The sequence below is a fragment of the Adiantum capillus-veneris genome, chromosome 7, assembly GCF_014529385.1.
Source record: "Adiantum capillus-veneris isolate H3 chromosome 7, ASM1452938v2, whole genome shotgun sequence".
NCBI classification, from domain to species: Eukaryota; Viridiplantae; Streptophyta; class Polypodiopsida; order Polypodiales; family Pteridaceae; genus Adiantum; species Adiantum capillus-veneris.
This window is the reverse complement of record NC_140937.1, coordinates 13,572,240-13,598,935: the sequence shown is the minus strand read 5'-3', so window position 1 is coordinate 13,598,935 and position 26,696 is coordinate 13,572,240. Positions and strand designations below refer to the sequence as shown.

The 26,696-nt window shown below is 44.8% G+C and overlaps 2 protein-coding genes across 3 annotated transcripts in view; both read right to left on the bottom strand.

Moving 5' to 3' along the window:
- The window catches only part of LOC147453460 (uncharacterized), a 95,143-nt gene extending 76,537 nt beyond the window's left edge, over nucleotides 1–18,606 (bottom strand). Inside the window, exons 1-3 of one of the 2 annotated variants that reach the window (XM_086515647.1) lie at nucleotides 18,399–18,486; nucleotides 18,115–18,148; nucleotides 17,537–17,726 (exon numbers count right to left, since the gene is read on the bottom strand). Coding sequence is in view for 1 of the 2 variants with exons in the window: in XM_086515646.1 (XP_086371772.1) it covers nucleotides 18,115–18,148; nucleotides 18,399–18,554 (190 nt within the window). In the remaining variant the exon portion in view is untranslated. Of the gene's footprint in view, nucleotides 1–17,536; nucleotides 17,727–18,114; nucleotides 18,149–18,398 lie in introns of both variants that reach the window. The other variant, XM_086515646.1, reaches the window with a different exon arrangement.
- Nucleotides 3,554–4,744, bottom strand: LOC147453461 (uncharacterized). Its single transcript, XM_086516900.1, has one exon. The coding sequence runs from the start codon at nucleotides 4,742–4,744 to the stop codon at nucleotides 3,554–3,556; it is 1,191 nt and encodes a 396-aa protein (XP_086373026.1).
- Nucleotides 18,607–26,696: the final 8,090 nt, after the last annotated feature.

Here is a 26,696-nt window from a genome sequence, read left to right as displayed (position 1 = left end):
TGTATTAGCCTTACCCTTAGGTTCATTGGAAGAATTCTTTTGTGAGAGACTATTGGAAGATTGGTTAGAAGAGTTACCATTCTTACCGTTCTGAGGGTTCTGAGAAGTCTGCGAGGAGTCTTGTTCTCCTTAGGCTTTCCCTTGTTGTGCTTCATCTCCTGTGCGAGAGCAATCGCTCCCGCCTTGTTGAGATCGATTGGGTCGAAGACTTCTACATCAAACTTGATATAGTCGTCTAACCTCAAGAGGAATGCCTCTTTGCATTTATCATCCGACTTGCGTAATTGGGTACCTAGCTGCAAAACACGATTAGAAAAAGACATAACAGGCAAACCATTTTGCTTTAGAGCGCGTCAATCGTCCTTCAATCGTGCAAGGTACTGAGGTGGCATAAACCGCGCCTTGAGCTTGTCTTGGAAATCAGCCCAATTGAAGGAAAGGGGCCGGCTTCCTCTAGGTGCGCGGCTAACTGTGCCTCTTGCCATGCGTGGTACCAATTGATGGCATCACCGGCAAGGTACATGACTGCCGTCAACTTTGCTATTTCCTGTCTTCTTAGTTGTCGCAAAATAAGCATTAAATTAATGCAACCAAGAATGAATAACCGTAGTGTCACAAACGGGAGCGCATAACAATATAGAATATACTCGGATATATAGAATTTATCACTTAATACTGAAGCCAAAGGATATAGTTAGAAATAAATAGAGAGAGAGAGTGAGAAGATCGACACAGTACTAGGGACCAGAAGATGGGTTGGTCCCCCCCTTAAAGAGAATCCTTTATTAGGGAGAATCTTTTTACAAGCACAAGAACCGGAGAAAACCCCTCCGTTCTAATTCTCTGACTCGATGGTCGTTCCTTCCCGTAAGGGAAATCCGAGAGACGAGCTCTCAATCCTTTTTCCGTCTGTACTCGAAGCTGAGACTCCGCAGACAATTTCCGAATTCCGTTTCCGGAATTCCCAAGCATAGGCCGAAACCTTCCCGCTTCTCCTTCGCGATGAAGTACCTGCAAACACACACACAAACACGCGACAACAATTCGTATAGAGAATCCACAATAGATACCTGTCACTCTTGCGTGGGAAAAGCGACTTCCGTGCTTCATAATCTCGTGATCTCTTTCGTTATCTGGCGGCAGAGTCTTCTCTTGTTGTTCTACCCGAAATGGCGAGAGAGAATTCGTTGGCTGGTTTTGTTGCTTTATTTTCTAAGTGACTACCCACTTATTAAGTGGGCGGCCGGCATATTTTAAACTTGGTCTGAACCTGCCCAAAAACTGAATAAAACCTTATAAGTTTAAAACAATGCTTTTCACAACACTTCCCAGGCGTCCCTGGATGCAACCACATGCACTAATGCAATGCAAACATAGATTCCTCGCGAGAAAGCGTCTGCTCTTCCCGGAAAACTCGTTAAAATATTCCGCTTTTTAAGAAAAGCTTCTCAGAACCCATCTTTATTCTTGTGCTTGCGTCTTTACGCGTATTCCTCTTTTCCAGTTCGGATTTCCTCTCGACTATGGATATCCCCTTTCCGATGCACCCGTCACCCACCTTGTGACGTATCAGGAATACCCATCACCTAGTCCTTTCCTACCGAACTTACGGTACAATCCCCTTCACGATGCTCTATGTCACCCATCCTATGACGCATCAGAGATGTCCGTTCCTGGATGGTCGAATACTACTTTCCGATGCTCCCTGTCACCCATCCGATGTGACACATCAAAAGTACCCGTTCTTGGTGGCCTTACAGATATTCTTGTTCTCAGTGCTCCTGTCATTACTTTGAATGACGCACTAGGAAAACTCTGTACTCGGATGTCTCCAGTGAGAAAAACCCTCTCGCCTAAAATTCCACTAATTCATTTAGAATTATTTTTCATGGTGTTCCAAGCGAGAAAACCCTCTCACTTATAAATCCAATAATTCATTTAGAATTATTTTATGTCAGATAAAGCCAATTTAGCAACATCCCTCTCACTTATAAACAGTTGTCCTCAACTGTAATGTCCAACTGAACTTGTAAGGTGCAGCGGAATGAATGTTGTATTTTCTCAAGACACTAATCTTTATTGCTCAAGGTTCCTTTTAGTTCTTAGGGAAAGAGAGAGCTTTCTGTCTTGTAGAGTGCTGTGGTCACGAACAAAGTGGGTGGATGTTGTGCGTGCAAATGAATGAGACTGAGAGGAGAGAGAAGAGATACGACACCGAGGGGTTGTAAAACCCTCCTCCGAAGGCCCCACTCTCGTCGGCGAGAGTGGTCTACTTGATTGCACAAATACGTACAATGCTAATGCAATGGACTGATGCAACTTGGTCTATGCCAATGACGACGACGATGACGATGGCTGAAATCTGAGATCTTCTAATCGCTGAATTTCAGGACTGTTTCGGTGGCTGAAAATGACTGTTTTGGCTGCGTTTGCTTGGCTGAAAAATGAGGTTTCTTAGGGCTGAAAACTGATGGTCTTTACGGGCTGAATCTGCTACACTTTAGGTGAATGATGCCGGTCTTAAATTGCTACTGAAATCCAAAAACGCCAGGGCTGAAATTGGTCCTTCTGTCGCCGGGGTTCTGCAAATGCAAAAACGCTAGGCTGATCTGCTGTGTCGTGATGACGCCGGGGCTGATCTGCTGTGCACAAATCGCCAAGGCTGATCTGATGCAAAAACGCTAGGTCTTCTGTGGAGAAAACGCCAGAATAGTCGCGGGGGTTGGTCTTGCTGAGAAGTTGCCTGTTGAGCAAGGTGCTCCTGCTGCCTCTTCTGCCAGAAAGTGCTAACTTGGGTTTGCTTATATATTAACTTAGCAAAATTGCCCTACCTACTTTTGTTGGAAAGTCACTTAAAAATAATAAGTGAAAATACCAATAAATAGGAAATAGGCTAAATGCACTAGAAAATTCCCCTAACTGATGCTAATGGATTCTGATGGGAATTCCGATGATCATGATGTGTGCAACCGGAGGATATGCATCTATGCTAAGTGACTGGGCATGCACGGTCTACGAATAGACTCACAAAAGTGTCAGATCACTGCTAATCTAACTTGATCGAATTGACTGAACCCTGTTGTGGTGTAGCTTGTCCACGGACACATAGGGTTGGGATGTGTCACGTGACATCCCCTCCTTTTCAAAGTGAGGTATTGGTACCGAACTGTATGGCGTCGAGGGAGATCGCCAACAGCATCCGGAATCCTGGAAGGGACTCTTCGCCGGCCCACTCTGATGTGTGGGTCGAGCGGTACTTGAACTTCATAAAGGTCTGCAACGCTTGCTTCTTTGGGCCGCGTCGAAAGCGACTCAAAGTCTTCTGAATCTCCTTTCTTGCTTCAACTTCGTCTAGAGTCCTGCTTCTTTCGTCTTCAAGAATCTCCATGGCTAAAAATTCCTGAAACCATCTCCAACACAAAACCATGAACATACCCATTCCATGTAAAGTGAAGGAAAAAAATATTGTCTTCTCTAAAGACTGTGTATGCAATGTAGATGAACATAGAGACGGAGTGACAACCCATTCATCAAACACATGCAAACAATGCGCTCAAATCTTTTCTGTTTGATCGAAATCAATCAACTGTGGCAAATCACAATGAAAATGCTCATGCTTGGTGCTCATACAATCATGTGCTCGTTTGGAAACTGTGTCATGCCAAGGAAGAGACATGGAATGCGACTTCCTTACATACAAACTTTTCAACTTTTCATGAACAATCCGCATACATTCGTGTTCATCCATGAGAGAAACGTGCTCAACATACATTATGTCATGCCTAGGGAAAGGGATCACATAACGATGCTGACTAAAATACAGGAAACCTTCACGAATGAAACACTCGAACAATGCGTGCGTATCAATCATGCGAACACATAATACTTCCTGTGATGGTTCTTTGGACCAAGGCTCGAGAGCCAAGATCGGTTCTTCCTGAATGATCGAATCGTCCTGTGGGGGTTCTTTGGACCTCGACTCGAAAGCCAAGATCGGATCTTCGTGATTGATCAAATCTACAACGAGGTTAGCTTCGCTAGAAAAAGCATCCACTAACACATCATCCTTGTGAACAATCACATCTTCTTCATGCAACTCATCATGCTTGTGAGAAATCACATCTTGATCATGCAAATCATCATGCTCGTGAGAAATCACATCTTGATTATGCAAATCATCATGCTTGTCATTGTCATCCAAATCATTATGCAAATCATTGGCATCCAAATCATCATGCTTATCATTGTGCTTCAAATCATCATGCAAATCATTGTCAATCAAATCATCATCATGCTTCACACAATCCTGCAAATCCTGTGTATCATGCTTTGGAGAAGAAGAGACTGAGAGTGTCTCCTTTTCCCGATCCTGTTGAATCTGTGCCTGCATTCGAGAAAAAAGTCGCAACATCTCTTGCCTTATTGCTTTGTTCTCGCGATCAAACTTGGCTTGCATTTCTTTGTTCTCTCGATCAAATTCTGCTTCTCTTGCTTTGGCTTCCAAGCGTGCTTGCTCGCTCTCACGCGCTATGGCTGCCATTCTTTCTTGATACTGGCGCTCTATGGCTGCCATGTCTTCTTCGTAGGCTTTTCTTTCTGTCTCTCTTTCTTGGTCCAACTCCTCCCTAGGAGTTAGCGCAATCCTTGTCGTAGATGGTGAAGGGGGAGGGTCGGAAAAACCTCCTGGTGGGGAAAATTCTTCTTCGCCTCTCTCATGCTCATCACCTCCAAGTGAAGTATCCATTCCGCTTTGAGTGATGACCATTCTGCAATCATGGGTTCTTGTGGGTTCGTAAGTTCACAAGGAACTTGCGTTCTTGCGGGTCTTGGGTTCTTAAGTTCACGAGGAACTTGGGTTCTTGAGGGTCTTGAGGTTCTTGAGATCCTAGATTCGTGAGAATCTTGGGTTCTTGAGGTTCTTGAGGTCCTTGATTCGTGAGAATCTTAGGTTTCTTGAGGTTTTCTTTCGCTTGCAAATCGCGTTGGAGAAGGATCTTCTCTTCACCCGAGTTCTACTCCTTTCTGTGGCAGGCGCACCCCTTGGCGGCCTTGCGCTCACACCAAGGTTGCTTTTTCCCACCTCACGTCGATTGGCCGGCCGCTAAGTGCACGGTCCGCTCTCAATGAGTGAAAAGAGACACAAGGGGAGGCTGGACAAGCCCTTCTTTCTTGGGATTCCTGTCACTTTTCAACAAAACACGATTAGGAATCGCCACGCCCAAGTAAACTTGGGTTCGTGCGATCGCAACAAGCAAAAAAAATTCTCGTGGTTCTTTCCTTGAGTAATGCAGAACACTTCCAAAGCTCTGATACCAATGTAAGGTGCAGCGGAATGAATGTTGTATTTTCTCAAGATTAGTGATCTTTATTGCTCAAGGTTCTTTTTAGTTCTTCGGGAAAGAGAAAGCTTTCTGTCTTGTAGAGTGCTGTGGTCACGAACAAAGTGGGTGGATGTTGTGCGTGCAAATGAATGAGACTGAGAGAAGGAGAGAGAAGAGATACGACACCGAGGGGTTGTAAAACCCTCCTCTGAAGGCCCCACTCTCGTCGGCGAGAGTGGTCTACTTGATTGCACAAATACGTACAATGCTAATGCAATGGACTGATGCAACTTGGTCTATGCCAATGACGACGACGATGACGATGGCTGAAATCTGAGATCTTCTAATCGCTGAATTTCAGGACTGTTTCGGTGGCTGAAAATGACTGTTTTGGCTGCGTTTGCTTGGCTGAAAAATGAGGTTTCTTAGGGCTGAAAACTGATAGTCTTTACGGGCTAAATCTGCTACACTTTAGGTCCAAAAACGCCAGGGCTGAAATTGGTCCTTCTGTCGCCGGGGTTCTGCAAATGCAAAAACGCTAGGCTGATCTGCTGTGTCGTGATGACGCCGGGGCTGATCTGCTGTGCACAAATCGCCAAGGCTGATATGATGCAAAAACGCTAGGTCTTCTGTGGAGAAAACGCCAGAGTAGTCGCGGGGGTTGGTCTTGCTGAGAAGTTGCCTGTTGAGCAAGGTGCTCCTGCTGCCTCTTCTGCCAGAAAGTGCTAACTTGCGTTTGCTTATATATTAACTTAGCAAAATTGCCCTACCTACTTTTGTTGGAAAGTCACTTAAAAATAATAAGTGAAAATACCAATAAATAGGAAAATAGGCTAAATGCACTGGAAAATTCCCCTAACTGATGCTAATGGATTCTGATGGGAATCCCGATGATCATGCTGTGTGCAACCGGAGGATATGCATCTATGCTAAGTGACTGGGCATGCACGGTCTACGAATAGACTCACAAAAGTGTCAGATCACTGCTAATCTAACTTGATCGAACTGACTGAACCCTGCTGTGGTGTAGCTTGTCCACGGACACATAGGGTTGGGATGTGTCACGTGACAGAACTACCGGGGAGAAACCGGAAAATTTCAAATATTGCTCAATGGTGAGTTGAGCTAGTCCTTTCTCAAAAGAGAACTTAGAAATTAAATTAAACAAAAATTCAATAATTCAATACTTACCTTACCAGTTCATGTCCTTCCTCTAGTACCTCGAGGATATCCTTCACCATTCATTAAACTTACGAGCCATGTAAGAACTCGTCATTCGCGTCTTTCCAAGAATCTATTAACTCAATTCCACCTTCTCAATCCCGAGAAGGATCATCCTCCTAAAAATAAATTTAGGTCTATGTCCTTGCGCATAACCTTGCGCTATTAGTCCTGAGGATATTAAACCTCTTATGTCCTCCCGCATAGGGCATGTCGAGGGCATTAAGCTCATGTGAATCTTTCACAATTTGCGATCACCTTAAAGAAGGTTCTTGTTTCGGGCCGTCGCTCAACGTAGGCGCACGGTTCCAATCCGAAGCACTTCCTTCGAATCTTTTCCTCCTTGCGAGCATCAATGACGCCTTGCAAAATCTCAGGCAGATAGGATTCAAGCCATAGCATTTTCTGAACGTACGTCCAAACCCAGTTCACAATAGAGCGAACCCTCTTTGATTCTCAGGGATGTTCTCCCATATGTAATTCTTACCATTTTGAAACGGTTGGCGAACTATATTCTTACGAACATAATAGTTCGAATTTATTCTAGCAGCGTGTAAATGCTACTTGACCTGCTCATGGAGAAACATATACCGCAACCAAAAGTTGCTACTGTAATGGTAAAAGCACATAGCGTACTGAACGATCAACGATCATCAGAAAACCTCTTCTTCGTAGAGACTCAAAGTCCTACCGGACACATCTCAAATAGAGATTCTCGTGTCGGAATATCCTTGGCGCAAAAAGGCGCTCGAGAGAGTATAACAAACTCCCGTCCAATTCCTTAGCATAGGTCTACATCTTTGTGTGTTATCCATGTACCCAAAGGTGTACATAAGTTTCAGTGAGCCTGGGAATTTACCTTCCCTTCGTAAGATCCTTAGAGCGAAGACGCTTAACCTGACGATCCCTTGGCTCAATCTTAGAGCAAAACCAGCTCATCAAATAAACTAGGATTTCAATCCTTGGATTCCTGGAGCACAGGCCGTAGTCATCACTTGTTCCTTCCCTCATAAAGAGAGTATTCCTTCACTTGTGCGAAAAGCACTACCATGTCTTTCCTTACCGGGTAGGGAGTGTTGGTTCATAAGGTACTTAAGCTTGATAAAAGCTTTTCTTTGCTTGAAAGCTCAGAATGGTTCCTTCATAATTTCCTACCCGTAGTAGCAGGCAATTTGTTGGTGAACTACCGGATACGAGATCAATAGTTGACCTTCCGCATATTTGAGCAGACAAATCCATCCCATAAAGCAATGTTTCAACTCAATTCTACTCTCATAAACACGAGAGTGATTGTTCTGGTTACAGACATGCATATCTCGTGCATAAAAGCAATACGAAGTTGATGAGTTCCTCAAAGATTTAACTTTGATCAAAAACCTGCCCTCTCACTTAAAGTTCGAGGGTCTTCTATTCAAGAACTCAAGAGTTAGATTGAATTCCCTTACTCCAACTTTCTCCGGATAGCAGCAACGTATCCTCCGAGGAGAGGTAACAAAAATTCATTGTTTCTATGTTCAATGGTTCCTGTCCCAATGCGGGGATTGTATTCTATGTACGCTAAGGTGTACACTTTCAGCTTTTATTGTTGACTCCACCATCTGCTGCAAAGTATCTTGCAGATACGTTTATAAAATTCGGGCAAAAGTCCTTCGTTAAATTTGTTCACCAGAGGATCAAGAATGGAGCTACCTTGGCAAGAGTGAACCACTACTTGCTTTGACTCGCTCTTGTTCCTTTAGGGCAAACCGATCCCAATCTTCTTGGATGCCTTCCTCAAAGCGTAGAGGAAAAAACATTTGTCGGAAAATTCAGCCTTGAATTGAATCCAAGTCTTGTTGTAAGTTCCTTGCAGAGCTTTGGTATACCACCAAATACTTGAAATCCCCCTTGAAGTGTTTGGTCACATGCCTCACCTTCGACATTTCTAAGAAATTGCCGTTTGCAAAGGCAACTTCAAACTGTCGAATGAAAGCAGTAGCTTTCAGGGCATCTTCCCTTCCGTCAAAAGTATCAAACTTGACCAGAGTGTTCAGAGGTCTAAAGACCTTCTTCATATCCTTCCCGGAATGACGGGATTTCTTGGCTATGGTTCTGGATTGATGTTCATGGATATTTTCTGGATTCTGAAGGATCTCGAGCATTCCGCTCCTTTGGATTCTCTAGTTTCTTGAGAATCATGCTCTTGTCGCCTTCTAGGAGAATCCCAAGTCTTGTGTCAACTTCTTGCAGAGAGAAAAAAAATTTCCAACTCTACGAGCTTTTCCTACAGGACTTAGGGTTCCGCCTGCTTACTTCTCTCTTGGCTTGTCATGGCTTCTTCCCGTCTCTTTCCAGAGTCGTCCTCCTTTACAGAAAAAGAGAGGAGACCATGCTCTGATACCACTGTCACAAACGGGAGCGCATAACAATATAGAATATACTCGGATAAATAGAATTTATCACTTAATACTGAAGCCAAAGGATATAGAGAGAAATAAATAGAGAGAGAGAGAGAGTGAGAAGATTGACACAGTACTAGGGACCAGAAGATGGGCTGGTCCCCCCCTTAAAGAGAATCCTTTATTAGGGAGAATCTTTTTACAAGCACAAGAACCGGAGAAAACCCCTCCGTTCTAATTCTCTGACTCGATGGTCGTTCCTTCCCGTAAGGGAAATCCGAGAGACGAGCTCTCAATCCTTCTTCCGTCTGTACTCGAAGCTGAGACTCCGCAGACAATTTCCGAATTCCGTTTCCGGAATTCCTAAGCGTAGGCCGAAGCCTTCTCGCTTCTCCTTCGCGATGAAGTACCTGCAAACACACACACAAACACGCGACAACAATTCGTATGGAGAATCCACAATAGGTATCTGTCGCTCTTGCGCGGGAAAAGCGACTTCCGTGCTTCGTAGTCTCGCGATCTCTTGCGTTATCTGGCGGCAGAGTCTTCTCTTGCTGACGTTGGTAACCCCCTTTCAGTGAGGGCATGTGGTGCTTTTATAGCTCCTTGGCCACGGCACGAAAAGCTGCTCACATAGAGATCGCCGCCGTTTTCCTTCTTTTTTTTTTTTTTCTCCTGTTCTATCCGAAATGGCGAGAGAGAATTCGCTGGCTGGTTTTGTTGCTTTATTTTCTAAGTGACTGCCCACTTATTAAGTGGGTGGCCAGCATATTTTAAAATTGGTCTGAACTTGCCCAGAAACTCAATAAAACCTTATAAGTTTAAAACAATGCTTTTCACAACACTTCCCAGGCGTCCCTGGATGCAACCACATGCACTAATGCAATGCAAACATAGATTCCTCGCGGGAAAGCGTCTGCTCTTCCCGGAAAACTCATTAAAATATTCCGCTTTTTAAGAAAAGCTTCTCAGAACCCATCTTTATTCTTGTGCTTGCGTCTTTACGTGTATTCCTCTTTTCCAATTCGGATTTCCTCTCGACTATGGATATCCCCTTTCCGATGCACCCGTCACCCACCTTGTGACGCATCAGGAATACCCATCACCTAGTCCTTTCCTACCGAACTTACGGTACAATCCCCTTCACAATGCTCTATGTCACCCATCCTATGATGCATCAGAGATGTCCGTTCCTCGATGGTCGAATACTTCTTTCCAATGCTCCCTGTCACCCATCCGATGTGACGCATCAGAAGTACCCGTTCTTGGTGGCCTTACAGATATTCCCGTTCTCAGTGCTCCCATCATTACTTTGAATGACGCACTAGGAATACTCTGTACTCGGATGTCTCCAGTGAGAAAAACCCTCTCACCTAAAATTCCACTAATTCATTTAGAATTATTTTTCCTGGTGTTCCAAGCCAGAAAACCCTCCACTTATAAATCCAATAATTCATTTAGAATTATTTTTATGTCAGATAAAGCCAATTTAGCAACACGTAGCATCCATCTTACCATCATACTTACTAAAAGTCAACTTCTTTGTGAGTGGATGGTTGGAATCCGCATCGTGGCTTGCGCCACTTGAGGAACTCCCACGATCTTTGGCTGGTTCGGACTTGGAGGCAAGTACTTTTGTCGAACCAATTCTTGAGTGCGTAGTTCTCTTTGAGCCTCACGTTCGGCCTCCAAGGCCACTCTTTGAGCTTCACACTCGGCCTTTCTTTGTGCTTTTCTTTCGTTTCGTTCATCGCGTTCGCGTTCTAAAGCAAGGCGATTTGCTTCTTGTTGTGCGGCAATTCTTTCGTTTCTTTCTTCTCCCTTGGAGTCCTTGGCTTCCTGTTGTTCTACTTTTCTTGCTAGTTGTGCCAACACAACTCGATTCATTTCTTGTTGTTGTGCCATCATCTCCATCATCGACTAACCATCTCCTCCATAGAATTTGGTACAACTCGTGGCGTAGATGGGGAAGGGGGAGGGTCGGGAAAGCCTCCTGGTGGGGAAAACTCTTCTTCGCCACTCCCATGCTCATCACCTGTATGCGAAGTATCCGTTCCGCTTCGGGTAAGGAACATGCACTTTGATCTTTGGTTCTTAAGTTCACGAGGAACTTGGGTTCTTGTGGGTCTTGGGTTCTTGGGTTCTTGAGGGTCTTGAGGTTCTTGAGGTTTTCGTTTGCTTGCAAACCGTGTTGGAGAAGGATCTTCTCTTCACCCGAGTTCTTCTCTTTTCCGCGGGTGCACCCCTTGGCGGCCTTGCGCTCACACCAAGGTTGCTTTTTCCCACCTCATGTCGATTGGCCGGCCGCTAAGTGCACGGTCCGCTCTCAATGAGTGAAAAGAGACACAAGGGGAGGCTGAACAAGCCCTTCTTTCCTCGGATTCCTGTCACTCTTCAAAAACACGATCAGGAATCGACACGCCCAAGCGAACTTGGGTTCGTGCGACCGCAACAAGCAAAAAAAATTCTTGTGATTCTTGTGGTTCTTTCCTTGAGTGATACAGAACACTGCCAAAGCTCTGATACCAATGTTAGGTGCAGCAGAATGAATGTTTGCGCTTTGCTCAAGATGAGTGCTCGAACTGTGCTCAAGGTTCCTTTTGTTCTTATGGAAGGTAGAGCCTTCCGTTCTTAATGAGAGAGTGCTACGATCACAAACAAAGTGAATGGACACTGTGCGTGCAAGTGTATGAGACTGAGAGATAGAGAGAGAAGAGAGATACGACACCAGAGACGACGTAAAACCCTCCTCCAAAGGCCCCACTCTCGTCAGCGAGAGTAGTCTACTTATGATTGCACAAACTGTATGCATGAAACTGATGCAAGTCTAGGCTATGTCGACGATGACGACGGGGATGACGAGGCCGACACTAGGGCTGAAATCTGCAATCTTTTCTCTGCTGTCCAAAAACGCTATGGGCTGAAATTTGCAGCTAGTCCAAAAACGCTGATTTTGGGGCTGTTTTCTGATGATCTTTGTCGCTGAAAATCTGCAGGTGTTAGGGCTGAAAACTGAGGTTTCTTCCGGGCTGAATCTGCTACTCTTTAGGGCTGAATCTGCTATGACAAAAACGCTAGTCATGGGGGTTCTGCTGGCGATGGCAAGGCTGAAAACGCAGGTGTTTTGCAGCTTGCCGCGGTGACTATTTGTTGCAAAAACGCTAGCTGATGTGTCTCCAAAAACGCTAGCTTGCTGGTCTTTCCGGGCTGATACAAAACGCTAGGGCAAGGGGGCACTGTGGGCTTGTGTCTGATGAAAAATGCCAAGGCTGATGCAAGGCTAGGGCGATGCTTGATGGAGGAAACGCTAGGGCTGATTCTTGCTTGGAGGGAAGTCCACCAAGTTCTTGTTGAGAAGTTGCCTGCTGAGCTTGGCTCCTGTTGCCTCTTCTGCCAAATAGTGCTAGTCTAGATTTGCTTACATACAAACTTACTGAATTTGCCCTACCTACTTTCCAACAAAAGTCACTTAAAAGTAATAAGCGAAAAATGTCAAAAATAGGTAAAATAGGCTAAATGCACTGGAAAATTCCCCTGAAGGATTCTGATGGATTCTGATGGGAATGCTTATGATCATGCTATGTGCAACCAGAGGATATGCATCTACACTAAGTGAATGGGCATGCACGATCTACGAATAGACTCACAAAAGTGCCAGATCACTTCTAATCTAGACTGACTAAACCCTTGTCGTGTTGTAGCTTGTCCACGGACACATGGGGTTGAATGTGTCACGTGACAGTTATGATCCCTTCCCGCATCTTCGGATGCAGAGGAAGTCGACTAATCTTTGCCTGAAGCCATAGGTGCCGCGGTGAGAAAAATTGGGATCGGATTTCCCGTAGAAGAGAAATCGGCCTTGCTCGAATACCACTGTAACAGACTTGGACACTCCAAGCACTGTAACAAGGAACGGGGGAAACACACCCCAAACGTTCCGAAACAATGTTCCGGACGAGTCCCGTTCCTGAAACGGAGATGGGAACGGAACGCCGTTCCAGAACGAGGTGTAACTGGAACGGTGTTCCGGAATGGGCGAAACATAAGGCGGAACAGCGAAACGTGGGGCGGAACGAGCAAAAGTAGGCATTTGGGGGAAAAAAAGTGGGCTTTTGGGGGCAGATTTGGGGCTGCTCGGGAAACATATTTGGTGCAGTTTGAGAGCAGGTTAGGGGGCAGATTTGGGGCTGTTTAGGAGTTTATTTGGGACTAAGCTGAATGGAGGTAATTCAATCCTTACTTTAGGTGGACCGTTCCAGCCCTGTTCCCGTTCTGCCGGCCCCTCTCCTCCTCCCCGTTCCCGTCTCGTTCCAGACCCTCCCGTTTCCGTTCCCCGTTCCCGTTCCGGGTAACTATGACTCCAAGTCAAGAATCTACCATGACAGCACCAAATAACCACTTCAAAACAATTCACAGCTCTCAATTTATTCGACACTGGCCTGGCGGAGTTCCGTGCCTAGAGATATTGGCCCCAAAGACTAGCGCCCCTTTCGGTATTTCTTTTTGTATTAATCTGAGTTCAAAGTACAAGAGTGCGGGCAGGCGCTCACACTCAGACTCTACGTCCAGATGCTCTGAGTTGTGAGAGGCATGCTCACATATTTAAAGTTACAAGGGATGCCAAAAGCAAAGCCCCAAAAGCTGAAAATCAAAAGCTTTCCCATAAAGCAAAGGCTCTTTCTCTCTCTTGCTTATAAAAATAAAGCAAGTGCCAAAAAGCTATCCATATTTAGCTTTTAAAAATAAAGCAGAAAAAGTCTCTCTCTCTCTCTTTCTCCCAACTTGCGTGGGAAAAGCAAGTCCAGCTGCTACCGCAAATCACGGAGATCCGTACAGCCTTCCACGTGGCAGCCTTCCCGCGTTTTACGCTGCAACCAGTCAGTCAATCAGCATTTCAGGGTTAGGGTTTCAGATCTTAGGGTTAGGGTTTCAACAAAATTAGGTTCTGGCAGCCACGTCATCACTTTGTGATAGTATCATCCAACCACTACCCCCAAAAGACGTCCCGGAAGTACAATGTTGTCTGCTGAAAGCAAATCCAGCTCTATCAAGAATCTTCTCAGGCCAACCAACTCACAAGTCACACAACCAACATCTGCAGAAGGTACCGTTGTTGACCGCTCCAAGAGTATGCATCAAAATTGAGGGTAAAGGCATAAACTGCAGGTATCCGGATTATTTCCCAACTCTAAAGTGTCCACCCTCGAGGAAAGAGTCGGAAATCTGCACCTCCGGTCTTATACCACATGCCAAACTCCAAGCTGCGACGAAAGTCCAAGGAAAGGGACAACCGAGGCTACTAAGGAACTATATGTCAGATGACAAAGAACCAAAGAACTGCACCAACCATCATATAGAATGATGAACTGCAAAACTTCCTCGGAATTGAGAGTGAAAGGGTAACTGATCTTCAACTATCCGGAACACCACTCGAGAGAATATCACCCCACTCTCAAGGTGAATTGGGAATATACATCCAACACAAAGGAACACACATGAATACTGAGATTGCAATTAACACAGCAATATCAAGAGAAGATCCTACTCCCAAGCTCTGCAAGAGAAGAACAAGGAGCCACCAAATAGATTGTCAACCCTCTCCGCTGCACATGGAACCACAAGAACGGTATGGAAGTAGTCCCGGAAACTGACTCCCAAACTGGCTCCACATCCCCTTCTGAAGGGAGAACACCCAAACCATGAATAACTGTAATAACTCTCTACCTCTGTAATTGGATCACCAAAGGGAGGTCAATCCAAAAAGGAAAAATAATATACCTGTCACAAACTTGGACACCCCAAGTCGAGAATCCGACATGACACACAAGAAAATCACTTAAAATACTTCACAACTTTAAAACTTGAGTGGACACGGCCCGACATAGTTCCGTGCCCAGAGGTATTGGCCCCAAAAGCTGACGCCCCTTTCGGTATTTTTTTATTATATTAGTGCTTGAGCAAAGTACAACTCCCAAAAGGTCCTATGCTCTCAAACTCAGATGCTCTGAAGCTTATAAACTCAAAAGCAAACAGTTCCAAAAGCTATTGGTCCCCAAATCTGGCCCAAAAAGGATCAATGTGATTTGTGGAATTCCATACATAATGTTGGCGCTTTTTGCGGAGCTACCACGTCATCAACCATTGCAAAGTTCCGTACAGTCTGCCAGCCACGTCAACGTCCGTACTGCCAGCCTGTCAGCGCGTTTCACGGGCAGTCAGTACAATTCTGTTGCGTCATCAACTGTACTGCCGCCTGCCTGTGGTCATGCCACATCACCATTTTGTGAGATAAACCCCCCCCCCCCCCCCCCCCCTCTTAAAAGAATTGTGATCGCCCTCGATTACACTTGCAAAATCAGACATAATCCATAACTAGTTCAGTGGACATTGACTTTAAGTACCGACGCACTAGACGACACAAATCCAGTACTTGTGCAAAGACAAAAGTCACATCACATCACATTCAAATCACAGTCATATCACATTCAGTTCACAGTCAGATCACATCACATAGAATCTAGGACCGTGATTCTTAGCGACGTATTTAGCAATCGATCTAGATCCGCACCGGACCTCACTGATGTTAATTCAACTAATCTCATATCGCAATCACCTCCATGGATTCTGTTCTAATCTAGGACCATGATTCTTGGCAACATATTAAGGAACCGCATATAGATCTATCCCAAATCTCAATGATGTCGGATTGACTAATCCCGTATTGCGATCATGTCCATAGGTTACAGTCATTTGGTCAATCATTCCATCAGCACTCGAACACTGTCGTGTGCGAGTAATCATTTCCGAGAATCCCAATCCATCACACACTGAGTTCATAATGACAATGGCAGCAACAACAGCACGAACTACAAAGGCAAGAAACCTATCAAAGAATCAGTTCATGTAGTGGAGGACGAAAAAGAAGATGAAGACCAAAGCAAGAACAACATTGTCTACTGCGACGACATACTGTGAAGATTGTAGCCTCTTCAAGGGGAGGAATTTTTTGTGATCCTTTGTGGATATGTTATCCTTAATGGATATGTATTGACATCCTGAGTGGATAACGAATCTTCCATGTATTCTTCTTAGTCCAAACCTCAAGGGGAGGATTTTACGGAGTGAGCTTTGTCCTAGAGTCACTAGAGTATGAGTCAAGGAGAAAAGGTGGAATTATCCCACATGTATTGGTGCAAGGCTGCAGAGCTACTTGAAGCTCATTTCATGAATAAACAAACCATTCCCACTTCTCCTTATTGTTCGCCAACATTACTTGTTCTAAAAAAGCATGGCACTTTTCAAATGTGCATGGATTACCGATCCCTAAATGAGATTATGATCAAGAATAGATCCCTAATCCCTTGGATTGAAGATATCTTAGACAAACTACAAGGAGCACAAATTTTCAGCTATATTGACCTCAAGAGTGGTTATCATCAGATACGCATTGCTCCATAAGACAGTTGTCTAACAACTTTTGGATTATATGAGTTTTTATTTATGCCTTCTCATCTTACTAATGCTCCAAACATTTAATCGAATGCTGGATCGGATCGTTTGAGCAAATAAAAATTTTATAGGAGTCTTCTTTGAACATCCTGGTTTTCTCACAGAAAGAAGAAGAACATTAACAACACTTACAAGTTGTTTTTGAAGAGCTTCAGAAAGACAAGCTTCAGATAAACGAAGAGTGAATTTTTTATTTCTGAAATTCCTTACTTGGGACACATATCTCTCGCAATCAAGTAAGAATGGATCCTACAAAAATCCAAGCCATTACGGAAAGGCCTCAACCGACTACAGTGCATGATGTACGAAGCTTTTTAGAACTTTGTCCCTATTACATGTGCTTCATCCGACACTTCGCTCATATAGCTACTCCTCTACGTGACCTGTCACCTAGCAAAGAAAGCGAAAGCTTTTCTATTGGGAAGACGAAAAAAAAAGAAACCCCTTCTCAGTCATTGACACAAATTAATTGTTCCAGACTTACAAAAACCATTTGAACTACATTGTGATGCCTCCTCCGAATGCATTGGCTCAGTTCTAAACCAAGAAGGACACTTGGTAGCTTTTGAAAGCCGACAATTAGGATGTGTAGAACTTCATGCTTTGATCCATGAAAAAGAGCTTATGACATTAATACATGCACCCTTTCTATGGAAAGATTATCTCCTCGATGGAGACTTCGTGATTACGACAAACTATCAAAGTCTTATATGCTTTCTTTCTCAACAAAATTTGTTTAAGAAACACATGTGGTGGGCTAATTTTCTCTCGATTGTTTGACTTTCAAATACTACATACTTCTCAAAGTAAAATTGTAGAGGCATATGCTCTCTCTCGACAACCAAAAGTGAACGAAATTACAAGTATTTATCACCGAGGATTGGAATCTCTCCCTGCCATGTACAGCATGTACGGCTAATGTGTCTCCCAAGCCAGCCACCCACTACATATGCATTCACATTGCATTTGGTCCTCGCCAGCCATTTTGGCCTGGCCACCCTTTGTCCGGTCGCCTACTAGGGGGCCTTTATTATTATTATTTAGGCAGCGTTCCAAGCTGTGAGAAGCAGGTGTCAACCAAATTGAAGAAAACTACTTGAGCCCTACCCAAGAACGTGGTGCTTGTCCATGAAGCACTAAAGTCACCCCACTACTGTGCATTCTCCTTTGCAAAAGAGGCAGCTTTCTTCCCAACAGGAATGACCGTTTGTCCTCACGAGCCCCGAACCGCAACATGTCTTGTCTTCTAGCTTCTTGTTGCCGCATGTGGGAAACCATGTGAAAATATAGAGAACTCCTGTACAAATTTATTTTATGGCTAAATGTGCTTGCTTCTACATCAAAAAGCATAAAAACCCACAACCCCATAACATGTCAGGCATGCATGAATAGAACGCATGTGATGTGAGCACAAGAATCTAACTGCCAACAAGCAACCTCACCTAAGTGGCTGTACTGAGTGTGAAAAGGAAGGTCACGAGCAGCAGGAAAAAAATCCTCAACTACCTAATTTAAGTGTTAGTACCATGCAAGAAGAAATCATTCACGCTTTCTAAAAGACTAATGATTTCTAGATGCTGGATCACACCGTGGCAAATGAAGCTATCAACAGCATAGATGAGCAAAATCTGGATAAGGCAAAAACAAAAAACTGTTTATTAAGCAGATAGCAAATTTGTCCTGACCTTCTGGTACATCCAGTCCAGCACCAGCATTGTTCTGTAGAATTTGATGCCCAATATAAGCTTTAGAGAGATGTTTAAAAATGACTAAAACCAGTGACCAAAACCAGAGAAATTATAGCCATCGAAGCAATTCCTTCTCAAATCACTCTCAGACAAACAAGAGCGATCCTCTCTCTCTCTCTCTCTCTCTCTCTCTCTCTCTCTCTCTCTCTCTCTCTCTCTCTCCTCCTCCTCCTCCTCCCCCTCCCCCCCCCCCCCCCCCGCACGCACGCATACACACACACCTTGAAAGGAGACGCTGCTAGAGATAAACTAAAAGGGAGCAGCGACGGAGGCCAATGAGCTCTCCAGGCATGATGAGACCATAGGGAGACAGGGGCCTTGTTGAAGATAAGAGGGCGCGCTGCAACACCTGCCGCTGAGCTCGTGCCGTTCATCATCGTCAGCTGCGTGAGCTTTTCTGGGATACAAAATTCATTATGGCTGGGACACATCAAATTAAAAATAGGTGATTGTTAGAGGCATTGTAAACATGACACATCAAATTACAATTATGATAGAATATAATTACGGAAAATATTGCAATTGTAGGCTGGCTGTAGCTTAATCATGGCAATGCATGACGGTTGCAATTTTCTTAACAATGGTTAAATATAAATTATCGAAGATAAGGGCTTGCCTGTTGATCAATGGCAAGTTGGATACAAATTCAAGCTTGTTTAATTCTCGATTGCCCACGTTTGTGCTTGCATGACTTCCCCTTCTCTCTTCAGTAATGTGGTGACCGTCCTTCGGACCCAACCTAAGGAGGACACGAGAGTCCATGACTATCAGCCCATGAGAGAGTTTATGTGATGATACTTATAGTGATAGTCTCGATAATTGTTGACATTTTGATGAGGATGTGTAGGTTCATTCCTACTTGTCCTTCTCATGAATTAAGGTTCCTTTCTTAGTGGACCATTTTAGTACACAACTTGAACCATTATTCAAGTTGGGTGATTTTGGAGCTTGGCGGACATGGTGGCATCAGTGGGCCCAATTGAGTTGCGATTAGCGGGTATCACGCTCACAAATAAGACGTTGCACGTAATTAAAGTACATGTTAAAAATGGTGTTCCTTCTCATTTGTACCCTCTCTAATCATGGCCATGTATCCACCCATATCGTCTTCTCTATATCCATGATGTGTGCACACCCCTTTGTCGTTTAGAGGATTCATATTAACCTGCCTATTTTGAATTGTGGAGGACTTGTGTAGCTCATAAGAGAAGCCGCAAAACCCATGTTCATCTCCCTGAATTTTTTGCTTTCAGGTAAAGAATCCCTTAATCAAAGGAGACCATAGTGTTAACCCTCACGGACATTCCTATCACCTACGATAGACGCCGTATTATTTATTTGGTAGAGTCAGGTACCGTGCTTGTCAGTCCAATAGGAAAAGGGTAAGAGTGATCGCCGATGAGAGGCGCACTCTAACAGGAACATTCAAGGATAGTTGGCTAAGTATGGGCGCCCAAGTGTAAATGGGGCGAGCTCGTATAAAAGTCACCTAAACCTAAAAATCATTCATTCTTTTATTTGTGCAATTGAAGAGTGCTCTTGCTCCATCTCCATCTTCTTCTTCTTCATCTCCTTGTGTGTGTGTGTATGCGTGAGAGAGAGAGAGAGAGTGTGTGTGTGATCGAGCTTTGCGACGACGATGAAGCGATTGAGCGCGGCGCAGCGACGGCTCCTTCTTCTTCTCAGCGAGGAATTCTCCATGACAGCAGGGTAGAGCGGTGAGTGACACACCATCGTCATCTTTGAGCTAACTAGTTTAGGCTAGTTGCGTGCTTGGAGCCATCTGTGGCTCGCACACAATACTAGGCAAGGCCCTTGCTTCGATACGTGTAGCAGAAGCCCACATTTTTGGCGCCGTTGCCGGGGAATCACCCTGCACTAAGCTCGAGAGGCACTTTGTGTTGCGTTGTGGTGCAATTTCAGATGTAGGAAAGGTAGAGAAGGAGGGTGCGTGTGTTGAGAAGGAGCTTGTTTTGCTGCTATGTATTGTTTTGTTAATAAGGTATTGAAAGGTACTGTGTTTTTTCTGTTCATAAGGTGTTTTCTCTGTGATAAAGTGTTAGAATTAAGGTGGTAGATCCATAATGTTAGTTCTATGTAAAGTACAGTAAGTAGTTCTGTTAGCTAATGAGTTGATGTAGTAGTGTGTTAGTGTGTAACAGTAGCTATATTAGTTGTAAGTAGGTAGGTTAGGTATGTGTGTGCTGGCGCGCACAACACGGCAGCGGCGACCTTATCCCAAAAACAAAAAAACAAAAACAAAAAAAATTAAAAATTTAAAAATTTTAAAGGTAGGATCGAGCGCAGGAATATTTCCCAGGCCCAAGCCCAAGCCCACGCTCAGGCTCAGGCCTCAGCCCCCCTTTAAAATTACGTATTTTAGTTTCACGCGTAGGTAAAAATCGACCTTTTTAAGGACCAACGGAGCTTCAGGTAACCGAACGTTGTGCTGTAAAGCACACCACGACCCCCTGAGCGATACGCTTGTTTTGAGCTATCATACACTCTAATCCAAAAACCGATCATTAAAAAACATCAAAAAAACGAGTGAAAACAAACGCCTAAAAAAGTAAGCAGTTAACCTTCGAGGTTATTCGCCGACGCTTATAGGGTGCCAAAGGCACATGCATCTGCGCTAGAGAGCATTTCGACTTACGCGAGTTCTCAATATCCACCTACCTTAGGTTCCGGGCCCTCGGCGGGGACCAAAGGTAGTACAAACCAAGACCCAAACATAGCGGCTAGTGACTCTTCCTCTAACTACAACGTCATGGGGGTTTCCCAACGCCTAATTCCGATAGCTCAAGCCAAGACATGCATGCCATGGGTCCACTGTCCGGACCGAGCGTGCTTAGCCGCTTAAAGGAAACCTTAGTAGAGCCACTCGCTCCGAACATGGAGCTAATGATGTAAATGAGGGGGGTGGGGAAGTAAATTCGCCATTCATGACCAACGTAGACCCCATGCTCTTGGCGAGTGTGCAAGTGAATACTCCATTCACCGCACCCCCTGACTCTTCAGAGCTATTCCCCTCCCGAGGTTATATTACGTGATGGTAGAAGCCTTGCCGAAGTACAAGAAGTTGAGCGGTATATCATCACGGCTAGGGAAAAGGAAATTGAGAGCTTACGCAAGGTGGAGCAACGAAGAGAGTTAAAAGCGAAAGCCCCTATGTAAATATCTTTGCTTGGAGAGCAATCGAGTGCTCCTGAATTAGCGACCACTAAGGGTCAACCCATAGAGAGCCACATTGCATCTAGTTCAAAAGACACCCCTAGCACCTCAAGCCTAGATGGAGCTTTCCTAAATGAGAACTGGGAGTACAAACTACAAACAAAAACTCTAACCGACCTATACATAGGTCACACCTATCACGTGGGTTGGTTAGATGTCGTACAATCCACAACGGGTGCTACTAGTGACGTGGAGGATCAACAACAAAGAGTTTGTGAGGTCATCCATAGGGTTATTGAGCTAGAGAAATGGGATCCACATGCCTTCAACGGGTCTCATGAGATTCTTGGATATAGGGAAGGCTAAACAACCAACCTTATCGCAAATGGAGACTCCCTCGGCAAGTCTGATGGATCCTCCATATGTTGTTTCGCCAAGGGTCTTAGTGCAATCTGAGCCCACAAGTGATAGCTTTACTTTTCCAAGTCTAGCTCATCTTTCCCTTGATGACACCACAACTACCATGCCTACCCCAATGATGGGCATGCCAAGAAACACGCCATGGACCTTATTTGTTAGTAAAGCACCACTACATGGTAGCTCAATGCATGCAACAGTACATACAAGTGTGTACCAATCGTATACACCCATGGGTCCTCGTACACATGTAGTTCCTACCCCTCCCATTGTTTCAACAACCTATGCTCCACAACCACAACACCCAAGCTCTTATTTCCATGGGACCATACCGGCTAGCATTAGCATGTCACATCCGACGTCTGCTATGCCTAGGGCCACACATATGAACTTTGGACCGCCACATGGCACAACATCGTACCAAACGTGGAACCCAATGAAGGGGATCGGGGAGCACCACAGACGGAGAGTGAGAGAGAGAGAAGGAAACACACACACACGATGTGGGTGGGGAGACTGTGAAGTGGCAGCTCCCCCTATACAGTATACTCACTATAAGTATAGGGTAACAGTGGGCGGGCGCCCATGACCTGGGTAACCGGTCAAGGCACATAGGCCTTAACCCCAACAACCTCCCACTTAAAGGCCAATGTGCCTTTAAGCAAGATCTACTAGTGTACAACTAATAGAAGGTGAGATATTCTCTCAACCTATGCCCACTGACTATCGATGAGCTAGTGCATCCGGCTCTACTGATAGACAAACATCCCGCTGCGGAAGCCACACAGAGCTAGCTCCAAGCTCTGCAAATAGTCTACAAGAGCTCATGCACTCCTGCAAGTATCGGTCCAATACCTGAAAACCTCCCCTATGCTCTATGCCGAGATCAGTCATCGAACAACTAATGAACCCTGTTGCAAATGCTCCCATTGCAGCTGCTATGTCGGGCCTCGAGATCAGCATCTAGTACATGAGGACACCGAACGTTGATGCAACCCTGGCAACCTCTGCCACCTCCAACTCAGAACTCAACTCATGGCAATCCTGTCCCCTATCATAGAGACCATGGCACTCTGACTCCGAGATCTGGAGTGACTCCTCGTGCCCACCACATATCACATGTGTACCAAGAGTATCCATATGTCCTGAATCTGCATCAAGCTCTGGCATAAGCATATCAAGAAATGACTCCACAATATCCGACATCTCAGCATCCATGTGAGTCATCTCTGTCATCACCTCTGATGACTCATCCTGCTGTGACTCACTAGAGCTGTCCCGCTCTACCTGTGCATCCGTAGACGCAACCTTCACAACAAGGTCACTACTCTGCACTCCATGCAAAGCATCCTGCAACCCACAAGCAAAAGAGACTCGCCTGCTCTCTCGCTCTCTACCTGGCTGCATGATCACAGAGACAGCACCGTCTCTCGCGTGATCCACATGCAATGGGTAACCTGTACCACTCCTGGCACCTCTCGCAATCACTAGCAAACCCAAATGCATCACAAAATCTCGCTCTCGTAGCGAAATCTGACATCCACAATCTCTAAGCTGACCAATCGAGATCAAACTCACTGTCAAATCTGGTACATAGCGCACATGTCGTAACAAGTAAGATGCACCACTCGGTAATGACAGTCTCACATCTCCTGCACTTGCTATCGCATGCACCGATCCATCAGTCAAACATACACTGCCAAGCATCCCGCTAGAATAGCTACAAAACCATGCACGATGCGGCGTGACATGAAACATAGCATCTGCGTCTAGCAACCACTGCGAAGGGAGTGCACTATCCACATGTATAGCATCTCGTGCATAGCTCGAGGTAAAAGTGACATCCCCGTCACTAGTATACTCCGACACTACATGTGCCTCAACTGTCAAAGCAACTGAGTCCATGGCATCACTACATACATCTCTAAGACTGCCATGTCTCCTATGATGTCGCATACGACGAAAACAGCACCGTCTAACGTGTCCAGAATGACAACAATACCAACATGTCACCTGTTGGCGTGCTCGTGAATGTACATGTTTCACACGAGTCCGTGATGACTCAGATCTATCATACATATCATGTAATTTGCGCCAAAGTGCTCTCGAAGTAGTCTCATACATAACAAGAACATATACAGATTCCGCAAGGTGTAAAGAGAGTGTAGATAGTGCCATCTCCTCTAGCTCTTGCCACTGATCGTCAAACATGTTTGAAGGTCTACCTGCATCACCACTCAATGGTCGATGCAACCCTCGCTTTGTCAATGCATCAAGCATACACTCTCTCCATGTTGCAAAGTGTGACCCATCAAACATGCACATTTTGGAGAGATCATAATCTGAGCGATCACCTGTCTCTGCCATGAGCACAATGTAGCAAACTAGAAAGCAAAACCACCTCACCAACAACACCTGAAAACTGTCTACAAATATGGCCAGAAACACAATGTAAAACCTGTGAGACACACTCCAAAATAGAGCTCCCGCAATGTCAATACAAGCCTCGCCTGCTCTAGTATCACATTGCAATCTGTGAGCTAATCACCAAGCCCACACTATGCGGTATCGATGCATACACATGCACAAATCTCCCACCTGCAGAGAACACCGCACGTAAATGCTGAGTGCAACCTACAATCTCTACCTAGATCGCATAAATGATACGCATAAAACTCCTGGGAAAATTTCGCCAAAGTTTCGACGCACAATGTCTATCAACACAAAATAACCATTGTCCTGCAAGCTCAATACAATGAGCAATCAATGCGCATCAAACTACACTCAACATACATGCATAAGCTCTACAAAACTATGGCAAACAATGCTCGAGATCACAAGACTCTCCCACCTGAGAGCAAACCACTGTCTCAAGCAAAGAAAGATACACAACTCCTCACTCTTGCGAGAGTGGATACAAAAACACAAAACTGTGTACAAACTGACAAAACCTGTCAAAGTGAGAGTAAACACTCGATCACAAACTATGGCGAGAATCTGGGAAAAATCCGACAGAATTTCCCCTGAAAACTGAGCAAAAAACTCAAGTACAATCTCTACCATAAACCATAACACTACTCAATGCCAATGAGTAGAAATGCCAAAATGGCTCCACATTTTCACATACAATGGCAATCCGCACTCAACGTACATCAACGGAGTGACCGCGCATAAGCAAGCGCCAAAAGATTTGCAATCCGGAAACTTATTCAATGTGAAAACAATGCTCTCAAGAGAGCTCACCGGCACTTGAAAGTGCTCGTCAAAATGCATGTATAATGGGCATCAACCATGCGCCATAACCATATGCAAACCATCCGCAAAGACCATGAATCCAAGCACAAAATCACTGCCAAAGTATCCTATGAAAACCAGTGAAAGAAGCTCCACCTGTGTGCTCCAAAAACCTGCGTCTCTCGAGAGACCGCTTCGGTGGTGTGTAAACGCCTCCGTACTTCGTTGCCCAAGTCTACCAAAAAACCCTCAAACCACAAGCTTAACACAAGCTGCAATTGCATCTTCAGCTCAGAATTTATGCACTCAACTTCAAGCATCTCCCGTGCTTCCAAAAGTGCATCAAACTCGCACACAATGCGACAACAGAAAATCTGGAATTCTGTATACAGTCAGTCTGAGCTAAGTATCAGCAAAACGGTGAGGAATTTGCAAAAAGTTTCTTCTGCAAAGTTGTAGACCACGTCGAAACGGTGCGCTGAATAGATAGAATTCTCAGATCTGCATTCTACAAGGAGAAAAACGAATCTGAAAACTATGCTGCTGCGCACACAGTTTTAGGGCAGCACCTTCACTTACACGCAATCTTCCACACTCCTTTCTGAGCTTCCACAAGAGCATACATCACTCTCAACTGAGCTCACAAGCTCCCATTGCATTCTCACAAAACTTCCAAGCTTTCTTAATCTCTCTACCGTCGAGAGCGAGGGAGCTATCGCCTCGAAGCTCTCAAAGCCGTCGTGCTCTCCGCGGTCACCATAGCTCTGATACCAATTGAAGGAGATCGGGGAGCACCACAGACGGAGAGTGAGAGAGAGAGAAGGAGACACACACACGATGTGGGTGGGGAGACTGTGAAGTGGAAGCTCCCCCTATACAGTATACTCACTATAAGTATAGGGTAACAGTGGGCGGGCGCCCATGACCTGGGCAACCGGTCAAAGCACATAGGCCTTAACCCCAACACCCAAGGGCTTCCTATGCGCCAAGCCCAATGCCAATACCTACTCCACATGTAGTCTCTGGAGCACCTTCACCCATGGTGCCTGCTCACTTAGGTGACTTGGCAACATTTGCTCAAGCTATCGGTCGATCTATTGCTGAGAATATGTGTAACACGCCTGATAGAGAACCTAGAAATAAAGCAGTACAAATAGCCAAGCTCACACAAAAATTTAGTGAAGACGGGGATGTGAGAAAGCATATCGAAGTGTTTGAACAAATATGCGATTCTCTAGGAGAACACAATGACCTGCATAAGAGTAATGCTTTAAGCCTAACCTTAAGTGGGAAGGCTGGGGATTGGTATAGAACCCTAAGGGTGGAAGAAAAAACAATTTACCCTACTCTTAGGAGACTGTTCTTAAAAAAATACATATGAGAGGGGGTGCTTTGGGTTGTAGCCTCTCAGCTCCAAAAATCCCAACGAGAGGAAGAAGAGTCTGTGAGAGACTTTCTTAGTCACTTGAAGCATTTGAATTCTCGTTGTAATCCAATGAGCGTTTCAATAATAATCAATTGCTTGATAGATTCATTAGGGGATTACGACATGAGGATATCTAAATCGCCTAGTCATTAGAGGTATCACCACTTGGGAAGCAGTCACCACCAATGCGATCCAATTGGAGGATAACTTAATGATTCAAGGAGAAAGAGTGTGTGTTAAGCCTAAATCTATTAGCTTGCAAGCATCG